At 43.9% G+C, this 13,131-nt stretch overlaps 1 protein-coding gene across 1 annotated transcript in view; it reads right to left on the bottom strand.

Moving 5' to 3' along the window:
- The window catches only part of PCSK2 (proprotein convertase subtilisin/kexin type 2), a 214,948-nt gene that overhangs the window by 39,200 nt on the left and 162,617 nt on the right, over positions 1–13,131 (bottom strand). The window contains exon 7 of the mRNA XM_059036368.2: positions 251–339. Coding sequence (XP_058892351.1) covers positions 251–339 — 89 coding nt within the window. The remainder of the gene's footprint in view (positions 1–250; positions 340–13,131) is intronic.

Genomic DNA, 13,131 nt, shown 5'->3' with positions numbered 1-13,131 from the left:
TCCTGATGGTTACATGGATGTGGTCAGTTTGTGGAACTTCATTGACCTGTGTGCTCATGATCTGTGCACCTTAAAAATTTTTTAAGTTTATTGATCTTGCCATACAAGTTAAGTTAAAAAAATGTCTTTCACTCTTGCTAAATGTACCAGTCGCCGCTCTCCTGCTCCACTGGGAATCTTTGCCACGCCGCGGCCAGGCCTGAGACCCGAGTATGATGCCTCCTGGGATTGTTTGGCAGGGACAGCCTACCTGCGACCTTGGAGCCGTAGGCCACTCCGACCCCGCAGATGTTGTTGTTGGCGACTGCAGAAACTTCCCCGGCGCATCGGGTCCCATGGCTGCAGAGAACAGTAAAGACAAGTCAGATACAGTGTCAAACGACTTGGAGAAGATGCCTTAAATTCTATCTATGGTTCTTGTCAATGGTTCAGTTAGCCCGGAGCCAGCCCAGGCCCCTGCATTTTCCATCTGTGTCTCTCCTTTCTACCCCTTCCAATTCCCAGCTGCCCTTCCTGACTTTGGCTTGTTTCTACCATGAAGAGTCTTCTCAGAACATTTTCAACCTTGAGAGGTGATCTTTACTTTAAAATTCGAAGTGTCTTACTGTGGAAAACAGTTATAGGCTTTCTGTGAAAAGGAGACACAATCTAAGACAGGTTGGTGCTGGTCGAAACAGCTGATTTTTTTTTTTTTTTTTTTTAAGCACTAGAATTGTGGGCTGGTGTTTATTTTCAAGGCTGGTTCTGTCCACAGGCAGATAATGAATGCTGCCTGTCAGTTGTGGGATGAAAGTTATTTACCTTTCTGGATTATAGCCTCCTTTAGGACATACTGAATGCTACAAATCCCCCACCTTCCTCTGGAACCAAATAAACACACACTGGCAACTGTTTGCATTCAATTTCGAGAGGTCTACAGAAACTTTGAGACCCACCAGATTAAGAATCCCAGGCATCTATTAGATAATCTTTCTGAAGTTTGCCGGCCTTACAATTCTGAGCAAGGCCTTCTCAGGGCTTATGTTCTAGAATGTTCTTTGCAATAGACACTGGAATTTCATTAACTTTTTTTCCCTTTTGCTCCCTTTTCCGTTACACCAAAGGAATCCAAACAGCTCTCCCCTTGAACTGGGCCAGCCTGGTGGCTGGCTTGGACCCATGGGAGGCAGCAGGAGGATGCCCTCTATCCCCTGGGCCAGGGTCCGTACAGAGGAGCTTGGGCTACAGCTGAGGCCACACGGGGAGCGCAGCCAGGCAGCCCCCGTTGTCCCAACACCTTAGGTGAGGCCCCTGGAGGCCTCCCTCCCCCAGACCCAGCCATGTTACCCCATCAGCAGCACATGGAGAGAGACAGGTGCCCACCTAAGTTGCAGGATTGTGAGCTAGTAAATGTTCTCTCTTAAGCCACTAGGTTTTGGGGCTGTTTGTTAAATGGCAATGGGGAACTGAACCCCGCATAAGCTCGAAGTCAATCAGAATGCCATGTTTTAACCCCAAACAGCATTCAAGAGAAAGAGTGGTCCAATGTACACATCACTGGAAACGGCCAGCCCCAACCTGAAAGTCCATCCTAATGGCCCATGAAGCAGCTAAATATGATGTCGGCTGCAAAAGTGTCAGCTAGGCCTGCAGAGGGATGGTGGTGAGGGCTGGTTTCCCCCTCACTATTCACACAGCGGGTGCAGGAAGGGATGTGGGGAAGGGGACTTATTGGCTGCGTAGCCCAAGAAGTCCTGATTTCTGCAGTGTAGACTCTTTGCCACATTCTCTTAGGGCAAGCAAAGCTCACACCTGCCCTTAAAAAATCACATCGGAGGACTGAAAATATACACACATATTTTCTTTCTCTATATGAGCAAAAGTGAATCCTGCCTCCATGAAGGCTACACATCTCACGGACTCAAAATTCCCTCTGGAACAAGAATGAAATCTGTCTGTGGCGTCTGAGGAGACCTTGTTGTGACTGCAGAAGCCAGCCCTGTGGTCAAAGCTCTGTGAAGACCCCACATGCTGACTGAGTAAACCCTGTCTTCTTGCCTGTAAGTTTTTGGTAGATCTCATTTGAGATTTTTGAGAAGGGGCTTAGTTATGGTTTAACTTGATGGGAGAAACTACCATGGACGTGGCTTTCATGGCCCCCATCTTATTCTCAGTGCTGAAGAAAATGGTAAATAAAATTCTGAAAAACAGCATGGAAGTATATACACATGTATCTATATAAAGTGAAATATATACATACACATTTTATATTGATTCGTATGTAGACTTTAAATGTATATATTTAAGTATATAGTTGTACTTATATCTACTTATGTATTTGTAATTATATACTTCTATATTCATATGTATATATACTTATACATTATATATAATTCACATATTAGATATTTAAATATATAAAATATACACCGTATTAAGAGGACAGGCATATACTTTATATATACACACATATATATTTAAAAATGGAACTTGTGCGGACACTGATTAAATTTGGCTGGTTCCCTTGCTGTTTGGTTCATGCTGAACAAATAAATATTTGAATAAAAGTTTAAAAAGCAGCGCCACATCTAATTCGAATGAGCACTAATTTCCTTATGATTGAATAATCAGCCATGCCAGGCTCTCCTTTCCGAGGCCTTGCCTGGAACAGTCAATGCTTTGACCGACATCTGTGAAGCACACATTATGCTGGTGGAGGGGGAGCCCTGCTCTGAGGAGCGAGGAGGACCTACAGCACCTGCTGTGGACGGGGCAGTCGTTCCCCACCAGGGGCCACAATCAGCGCTTTTCTTGTCGCACCCCCTTTACCCCCTTGCGGGAGTAGGTAGTGCTCCATTTCACAGATGTCAAAGCTGAGTATCCGAGGATCTGGGCCAGGTCTGAGACCCAGGGTCAGCTACTGGACCGCCCGTCACCCTCCCACCCTGTGACAGACCTTCTCTGCCCTAAAACTGCCCACGAAAGGCTGGAGGACAAAATCGTGCGAACTTCCTTGAGCAGATTAAAGACACTGAATGCTTCCATATCCTTAATTTTGGCCTTTAAGTGGGGAGCTGACTGTCGTGGTCCCTCCAGAGGAACATATGGGAAAAAACATTTCATTGCTAAATTAGGCGACACTAATTATAAGCGGGTAGTGCCTCCCTATATCATTGTTGGTGACACCAGGCCTCTTCGCACCCCTGGGCCTCTGTCGGCTCTGTCGCCATGGCCTTGAGTGCCTTCCCTTCAGTCCTGTTTTCCTGATCATCTCAGAGAACAAGCTTGCTCCCCTGAATATCAGGAGAATCCTTTTCCAAGTCCATATTCATCTGGTCCCTTTGCTCTCTCAAGAACATTCAGTAGCTCCCCTTTGTCTCTAGAGTAAAACAGGAGTCTGTCAGAAGTGGAAATAGCTGTGGGTGTGGGGAGGAGGGACAAATCTCGGTGGCTTGATTGGCCTCCTTGTTTTTTTTTGGAAATTCAGGAAATGTTTATCGATTGGCTGATTGAATAAAACAGTCCAGGTGAGAAGTCTGATTAGCTCACAAAAGAGTGGGATTTGGCAAAAAAAGATGTTATCTAACAAAATCTGAGTAAGTTATAATCTTTTTAAATGTCTTCGACATATTCAGAACAAAAGTAATTTTAAAATAATTTAAAAGTAAATTTAAAAGTAAAAAGGAATTTAAAATTCAGATTACTGAACAGTGCTCCACAGGAAGGGCAAGAAGACTGTTTTTTTTTTTTTTTTTTTTTTTTTTTTTGGTACGCGGGCCTCCACTGTTGCGGCCTCTCCCGTTGTGGAGCACAGGCTCCGGACGCGCAGGCTCAGCGGCCATAGCTCACGGGCCCAGCCGCTCCGCAGCATGTGGGATCCTCCCGGACCGGGGCACGAACCCGTGTCCCCTGCATCGGCAGGCGGACTCTCAGCCGCTGCGCCACCAGGGAAGCCCAAGAAGACTGATTTTTGATGAAGATCCAACACTCGTGTGGACCCATCGTCCGGCCCCTGGAAGACCTGAACCCCTGACTAGGGTTAGTGAGTACTCTCTGGTTCTATAGAACCAAGCCTGTAATTTTGTGCTTTAACTAATTAATGGCCTCCTTCTGACAAAAGTCATCGGGGGGCTAGTGACAGGAGTCAGGGGTGTCACGTTGCCAGAACGGCCTCGATCTACTGTTCCCCTGGGCCTGTGCCCTTGGCAGTGTGATTTTCTTGCTCCTTCATGAAGAGGGGAAGCACATTTCCCCTACCTTGAGTCTGGCTGGCCTCGTGACTTGCTTTGGACAAAAGAATGTGGTGGAAGTGATGGGCCTGGCCCTCAAGAGGACCACAGCTGCTCCTTCTCCTGAAACTGCCCTGGTGCCATGTGGACAAGCCCAGGCTGGCCCATTGGATGGTGAGAGACTGTAACCCCTCATGCCTGTCACCCAAGCTGACAGCCAGCTGTCCCCCAGACATGTGAGAGAGGCCATCCTAAGCCAGCCAGCCACCAGCCTCCCTGCAAACCAACCCTGCATGGAGGGATAAGCCAGATCAACAGAACTGTCCAGCTGACCTACAGACTTGTGAGCGATATCAGTGCTTATTGCTTTAAGCTACTACTTTTGGGATGATTTGTTATGTGACATTACTTGGCAATAGATAACTGATACTCTGGACAAGCAAGGCTGGAAGGACAATCCCAGGTTAACCTGTGCAGGGTGGGGTTTAAGCCTGGACCCTGGTGATGGCTGCACTGGGGCTTCCCTACAGCCGTGTTGGCTGCTGAGATGTCCAAGAAAACCCTGAGGACCTGCTCCGACCCGGGGAGGGGGCACATCTCCAGAGAGACAGTGTCCCTTCTTCCACATTGCTGACCTTTCACTAGAGTGACTGGCCACCCTTCTTGCCCTTTCCAGCAAAAGCATGCATTTCTATGTGACTCCATTCAGGGAGAGATGGACGGGGCAGCATGCATACAGCACCTCTCATTTACTGACACCCACCGTGGGTGGGCGCCATGCCGAGAGAGCTGCAGGCTTTGTTTTATTTAATTCTCACAACTATCATTATCCCCATTTTAAAGAAGAGGGAGTTGAGCATCAAGATACTAAGTCACTTCTCAGTTCAGAGGCAAAACCAGAATTCAGATACAGGTTTGCTGCTTCCGACCCCCTGTTCTTAAGCATGACCTTTATAAACAAGATGAAAAGACAACCCTCAGAATGGGAGAAAATATTTGCAAAGGAATTTACAGACAAAGGATTAATCTCTAAAATATATAAACAGCTCATGCAGCTCAATATTAAAAAAACAGACAACCCAATCAAAAAATGGGCAGAAGGCCTAAATAGACATTTCTCCAAAGAAGACATACAGATGGCCAAGAGGCACATGAAAATCTGCTCAGTATCACTAATTATTAGAGAAATGCAAATCAAAACTACAATGGAGTATCACCTCACACCGGTTAGAATGGGCATCATCAGAAAATCTACAAACAACAAATTCTGGAGAGGGTGTGGAGAAAAGGGAACCCTCCTGCACTGTTGGTGGGAATGTAAATTGATACAGCCACTATGGAGAACAGTATGGAGGTTCCTTAAAAAATCTAAAAACAGAAATGCCATATGAACTAGGAATCCCACTACTGGGCATATACCCAGAGAAAACCATAATTCAAAAAGACACATGCACCCCAATGGTCACTGCAGCACTGTTTACAATAGCCAGGTCATGGAAACAACCTAAATGTGCATCGACAGACGAATGGATAAAGAAGATGTGGTACATACACACAATGGAAGATTACTCAGCCATAAAAAGGAATGAGATTGGCTCATTTGCAGAGACGTGGATGGACCTAGAGACTGTCATACAGAGTGAAGTAAGTGAGAAAGGGAAAAACAAATATAGTATATTAATGCATATATGTGGAATCTAGAAAAATGGTACAGATGAACTGGTTTGCAAAGCAGAAATAGAGACACAGATGTAGAGAACAAACGTATGGACACCAAAGGCAGAAAGTGGCAGAGGGGTGGAGGGTGGGGTGGTGGTGGGATGAATTGGGAGATTGGGATTGACATATATACACTAATATGTATAAAATAGATAACTAATAGAAAGATAAAATCTTTAAAAAGTATATTATGTATTCCTGATGCTCAGAAATGTGCAGATAAAAAGTGTGATGGTTAAATTTATGTGTCAATTTGGCTGGGACATGGTGTGCTCAGATATTTGATTAAGCATTATTTTGGGTGTTCCTGTGAAGGTGTTTTTTGGATGAGGTTAACATTTAAATTGGTGGACTCTGAGTAAAGCAGATTGCCCTCCGTAGTGTGGGTGGGCCTCATCCAATCCATTGAAGGTCTGAATAGAACAAAAAGACCAGCCTTCTCTGGGTAAGAGAAAATCCTCCAGCACTGCCTTTGGACTCCAACTTGTCTCTCCTGGGTCTCCAGCCTACCAGCCCACCCTGCAGATTTTGAACTTGACAGACCCCATAACCGCATGAGCCAATTCCTTGTAACAAATCTCTTTCTTTTTATATACATATCTGATTCGTTCTTTTTCTCTGCAGAATCCTGACTAATTCAAAAAGTAACTTAGTGGTTTAACCAGCTTTCACTGGTTCTTTGGCTCACTCACTGGTTAGGGTCCTTGGCTTAGGCTTTCTGCTACAACATGGTCTGTCTTTGCCACATGATTTTTGTTGGTGACAGAACATACTAACTGATAACCAAGCTCATTTTCTTTTCTTCCTGGGATCTGGTTAGGCTCCATTTCCCAGCCTCCCCCCGCACGTGCATGTGGCCAAGTGACTGAATTGCAGCTGATGTTATGTGGGTGACAGGATGTATGCTGCTTCCAGGCCCAGCTCATAAAAATCCCCAGAGCCATTGTCCATGCTCTTTCCCTCTAGTCCCTCATGCAAACCTCCAAGGTGCAGCTTTAGTTCCCTTTTACAGATAGGGGAAACTGATACAGGGATCACTTATTCCATACCAAGTGATCAATATACCACTACCTTTGTCCATTATAATCTACTGTATTTTTGTCTCTTAAGAAAAGAATAATTGCCACCTGAGGACCATAAAATCCCCCCATATGGCAAACGTTAGTTTCCAAAGTAGAAATGATTATACCAACACATACAGCTATTTCTTTTGCAACCTATATGATTCTCTCCACAACCCCAAATCTGTGTTACGTCTATTTCTTTTAGCTGAAGGGGAAATTTTCAATAGTGAAAACTTGTGTCATCCAGGTAGCGGACTAGAACATTTTTTAAAAACTCACAACTTTGTGGTATTTCTCCAGTGGCTCAGAAGAGCTCACAAAATTAAACTCTGTTGGATTTCACTGTACTGTGGATTGGCTAGAGAGAGGGTGTTGATTGCAAAGAGCAACCTTTGAGCTGATATCGGCTTATGAAGTAGCCTCAATGCTCACATGAAAGAAAAACTTAGATTAGGTCTTTGAAGGCAGTTTGGATTTTGTTATCCAGGAGGCAATTTCAGAATTAGTCCGTAAAGACAGAAGGGAAAGACGTGTTTGTCTATTTCTAAGCCATTACATGTCCCCAGGCTAAAGTATTGGTTTCCATTGCTGTGCTAATAGCCAACCAGAGAGAGCAATTTTTTCCCCATGTTCTTTTTAGGCCTGTTTATTGGGTTCTTCAGAATAAAATATGACTTTTAATTTAAAAAAGTTAATCACTGAAAATCTTTCTTATTTGAAGGTTTAACTAATGTTATCAATCAAACGTGCTCACATAGAGACAGATGATCCTTGGCATCCATTTATCCATATTTCCCTTCATTTTGGTTGCTTGAATAATAAATGTCTTCTCTCTTCCTGAATTTATAGTAAACTTTTTGTGACCAAGAACTGCATCTAATACAGAATCTCTTACTCTTTAGGGCGTAATAGATAGAGCATGCTGCACCCAGTGATGCTCTGTAAATATTGCCCATGGTGGGGATGACATTTCAGTGGTGTATGCCTATCAAAGAAATGCTATGCAAGAGAGATTTTTATGGACAGCAGCACAGCAATAGAATACAGATCTGCAGTGCATCACCAAACATTGACCTAAAACCCAGCAAGGCTGGAAGATTATTGACAAAGTATGAGCTGCAAATCTTGGGGGAAGCAGGTAGCTCTGAAATGGACAGATGTCAAGGGCACTCAACATCTTGGCGTGGCTGATAAAGTATGCCACCCATCTATCAGCCAACCAATCAATATTTATTGAATGCCAGAAAAAAAAATGTGATACTAGATCCTGATACCTCATAGCAAATCAGTTATAGCTGTGTTGCATATTATTGATGCTTATTAAATATGTATTATTTTCTACCTTTTTGCAGTTTGGGTTATTGTTGCTACTGTGGCTGTTATTATTTTGCTTGGTCATCTGTATTTCTCTGATTGCAAGCTAGGAGGAAATTACACTCCTTTTCCAAATTTCTCAACTGTGTTTCAAATACATACCTGGAGCGCAGATACCGCATACAATTATCAAATGGTTCACAGTAGAATAAATACACTTGCTCTGCCGAGAAAGGAATAATCTTACAAAATCAAATGAAGCACAGGGCAAGGAATTCTAATATACAGGTCCCCTAAAAGCAGATCTGCATATGTATGAAGTTTGCCTTCATAAGGAGTCCTTGGCTTGGAGTTTTCAGTATGTTTTTAAAGAAACGTACCCTTGAAGGAAAACAAGTTAACCTATAAGCACAGAGAGGAGATATGATGGTTTAAAGAGTGAGGAAAGCCCAGGGGAGACATGCGGCTATTAAACTCAGTTTCCCAACCAAGGGGAACGTTCTCCTCGCTTGCTCTTGAGAGCGCCCCTGGTAGAGCGTTTTATTTTCTACTTTCCTCAGCAGTGAGAAGCCAGTGATGGAGAGCGTGGCCTTTTCTGGCCAGGAATTGCCTCTGCGTTCTAACTGGCCTGCGTGGCAGGCAGTGTGGCTGGTCAGCATCGGGCAGCCCTTCATTGGAGCTTCGGTGCCGAAACTAGCTTATCCAAGAGCTCTGAGTCTGCTGAGCAGAGATGGGCGTGTTGGGACGGGTGCCCAAGCCCAGAAGAGAACACTTGAAGAAACTGGCAGGCCGGAGACTCAGGCTGCCTGGGCAGTAAACCCTGCTCCAGCCAAGGGCAAGTGCTCAAGGCTCTCAGAGCTTCTGGGCAGCGGCATTCCTAGAGTACAATGGGAGAATCGTCCTTGTCTACGCCCCACGCCCAGTTTCCGACCCAATCACAAGATCTCTCCTCTTTTCTCCTAGCAACCTGTCCAAACCTTTCATGCTCACCTCCTCCATGAAGCCTTCTCAGATTGCTGCCTTCTGCACCAGTCTCTAATACCAGGACCAGTTATCCAGGACACCTCCTGAATATGTCTGTACCTCGTGCCTCTGCTTCTTTGCCTAAATTGTACCCTCACCCCAGAATACACCCCCTCCCCTCCCAACTCCACCTAGTACCTTCATTCAAATCCCGGACCAAATGCCACATCTTCGAGGAAACCTGTCCCAGTTTCCCCAGCCAGAGATAACTTTGCATTTCTCCACGCTCTGTCTCCAAAGCACTTTTATTATGAGGCAGTGCTTGTAATGGTCCCTCACTGGTGTCAAATCCTGTCTCCACCATTTGTTAGCTGTGTGACCTTGCACACGTTACTTAATCTTTCTGTGCTTTGGTTTCCAAAATAGGGATAATAATGTTCACACCTATTTCAGAGGGTTAGATTGAGAATTAATACACGCAAAGCACTAAAACAGTGCCTTAAATGTAGTAATTAATAGGCGTTCGCTTTCCTTGTATGATTTCAGCCCTGGCTACACTTAGCACTGTAGTGATTCGGACTGCTGTCACCTCCTCATGGGACATTGCAAGCTCCTCAGAAGCTTAACCACCAAAATGAATAGTTTCATGAGTACCAAGCTAAAGGCCCAGTTCTGTTTATCTCTTTTTATGTCCTATGCTTTTAAAATTTACTTTGTGTTATAGAAAATATCAGAATAGACAAAAGTAGAGTGAAATCTCATGTAACCATCATCCAGCTTTAACAATTATTAACTCATGGCCAATTATATTTCCTTTAAACCCCCCTTTACTCTCTTTCCTTCTTCTACAAGCCCCTAGTTATACTGAAAGAAATACTAGGCATAATATTCATCCAAGAGGGAATTTTTATTTATTTATTTTTTTTTTTGTGGTACGCGGGCCTCTCACTGTTGTGGCCTCTCCCATTGCGGAGCGCAGGCTCCGGACGCACAGGCTCAGCGGCCATGGCTCACGGGCCCAGCCGCTCCGCGGCACGTGGGATCCTCCCGGACCGGGGCACGAACCCGCGACCCCTGCATCGGCAGGCGGACTCTCAACCACTGCGCCACCAGGGAAGCCCAAGAGGGAATTTTTAATAAACTTATCTTACACTCAAGGGGATGATGCTATCTTCAAATTCTCTTTGTGCCAAGCAGGGACCACCTCCAGGACAGTCACGACTTTTCGGACCACAGATCCTCCCAGGGCTGTGGCCTGAACTTTGACCCGCCTTCCTCTCATAATCACTTACAACAGTAGTCTTGTTTCGAGGGGCCGTGATTTGAACCGCGGTACCGTCCAGTCTTTGTAATAACAAGCCATGATGGATGAGGATCTTTGAAAATGATAATTGTGAAAAACCCCATTTATGGGGCAAAGTGGCCACTGTGTCTTGAGTCATTGGTTCCTTAAGAGGCAAGGATCATACTTGCCTGACTCACAATGACTGTGTCTCAGGCAGTTGGACACTTGGGGATCCCACCTCTGGCAATGAAGAATTTTAGTGCCCTGGGCTTCCCTGGTGGCACAGTGGTTAAGAATCTGCCTGCCAATGCAGGGAACACGGGTTCGGGCCCTAGTACGGGAAGATCCCACATGCCGCGGAGCAATGAAGCCCTCGTGCCACAACTACTGAGTCCTCTCACCTAGAGCCCATGCTCCACAACAAGAGAAACCACCACAATGAGAAGCCCGTGCACTGCAACGAAGAGTATTCCCCACTCGTCGCAACTAGAGAAAGCCCATGTGCAGCAATGAAGACCCAATGCAGCCCAAAATAAATAAGTTAAATACATTTTTAAAAAAAAGAATTTTATTGCCCTAAGTGCTCATTAGTCCTGGAGGATTTTAGCCAGTTTAAAATTGAACTTTCGAGAACAAGTTTGCAAATGAAATTATTTAAGATAGAGGACATCTCCGTTTTTGCTTTTGTTTTTGTTTAAAGAATATTCTTACAGCTCATCACACAGGAAGACTTACTTGTGGGGGGTTGTGTTTGGGTTCAGAAAATGGGATGGGGGGAACCATTCTGTTGGTTATATTTTTGTGCCTGGGTCCATCCATTGAAGATGAATTTAGTACCTACTACCTGCAGAGAGAAAGCTAGTAGCTGGCACGCGTGTTGCTATTGCCCTTTTTGATAGCGTGTGGACAGCTGGTGACCAATGGTGCTGAAGCCACGGCCACCCTCGTTGTCCCTCTCAGCACAAGGTTCCAGGCTGCTGTTAATCATTATGTCTCGCCTCTGACTTAGTGACTTCTATTGGATGACTTCACATCTCTGTGTCTGAAAATGGTTTATTAGCTAAGGGTATGCAAGGATCTAAGTCAGTAAGAGACCCTTCAAGTCAAAAGTTCTCTGGCCTTTTTTATACACCCTCACTCCCTAAACGTGCACTTCCAAACCCTGCATGATGATTTTAAAGCTGCAGATGAGGTTGACAGAGAGTGAACTGTGCTCTTGGATATTAGCAATGATCTTTTAAAAATGTTACAAATTCGAATTGTGATTTCCCCTTTATTCTTTTCTGCATTTTCTGTAGTTACCAAGCCCCGTGTGCACAGTCTCTGGTCAACTTGCTAACTGTAGGAACAGAGTCTAAGCTACCTGGTCCACTGGGGACCCATCCCTGGCCACTCTCTGGTCATCATGCCTTCTGTCTTTTATAATAAAGATGATGCTTATAAAAGAAGGGTACAATTTGGATTTAGAAACACTTACAGAGCTTGGGTTCAAGTGTCGGCTTTGATATTTACTGGTTGTTTGTCCAGGGAAGTCAGGCAACTTTTCTGAGCCTGTTTCCTTGTCACTAAACTGAGGATGACGGCATTTGTTTCATCTACCTTGAGTTTGTCACGAGAAGTAGAAGAAATGAGTAAAGTGCTGTACACACAGTGTATTTTTATATCATTAATTGAAGTTCATACGTTCTCATCAGCTTCACTCAAAAAAATCAATAATGGGGAAGCACTAGGTTTAGAACTGTCAATTTTGATTGAACAAGCCACGTGCCTTAATTTCTTGATATTTCTTACATGTGATCAACAACTTAGGCAAGAATTTTACTTGGAGAAGAAAGAGACTGCATTTACATGTTTTGTAGCAAAACAGGCCAAAGAAAAAATCACACTTTTGGATGAACCATTCATTGGGTAGTGTTACATAACAGGAAGCCAAGCAGTATTTCAAACCTAGAGTTAACAATACAGTGCTGCATATTTGAAAGTTGCTAAGAGAGTTGATCTTAGAAGTACTCATCACAAGGAAAAACGTTTTTTTATGTGACTATGTGTTGTGTCAGATATTAACTAGACTTACAGTGGTGATCTTTTTGCAGGATATACAAATATGGAATCATTATGTGGTACAGCTGAAACTAATTATTATACCTCAGTTAAAAAAAATACCTCAAACCTCTGCCAATTATGCTTACTGTTTTGTCAAAAGGGACTACATGAGCTGTTATAAGGTTACAGCAAAAACACTTTTCAAAAACATATAGACACAGACCCCTGGGGCAAAAGAGCTCTCTGCAATAGTTTCAACAAATCAAGTAAAACCCATGTGTTTACAATCAACTTGTGGTGGTTTGAGAAAGGATTTCTTATTATTCGTATTTTCTTTTTATCTTTAATAAGGTGGCAAATAATTCCTAGCTCAACAGAACAAAATACTCAAGAGATAATTCTAGAGGAGTGTTGCCATATTAAAAAAAAATCAAGAATTTAGAGAATGTAGCCACGAAGAAGGAAAAAAAAAAATCACCATATAATTTAGCAAGGCATTGAGAGCATTTTGCTGGTGATATTTAAGCCTTAAAAA

The sequence above is a fragment of the Kogia breviceps genome, chromosome 14 (genome assembly GCF_026419965.1).
Source record: "Kogia breviceps isolate mKogBre1 chromosome 14, mKogBre1 haplotype 1, whole genome shotgun sequence".
NCBI classification, from domain to species: domain Eukaryota; kingdom Metazoa; phylum Chordata; class Mammalia; order Artiodactyla; family Physeteridae; genus Kogia; species Kogia breviceps.
Note: the sequence above shows the minus strand (reverse complement) of the source record. Positions and strands in the feature narration are given on the sequence as shown.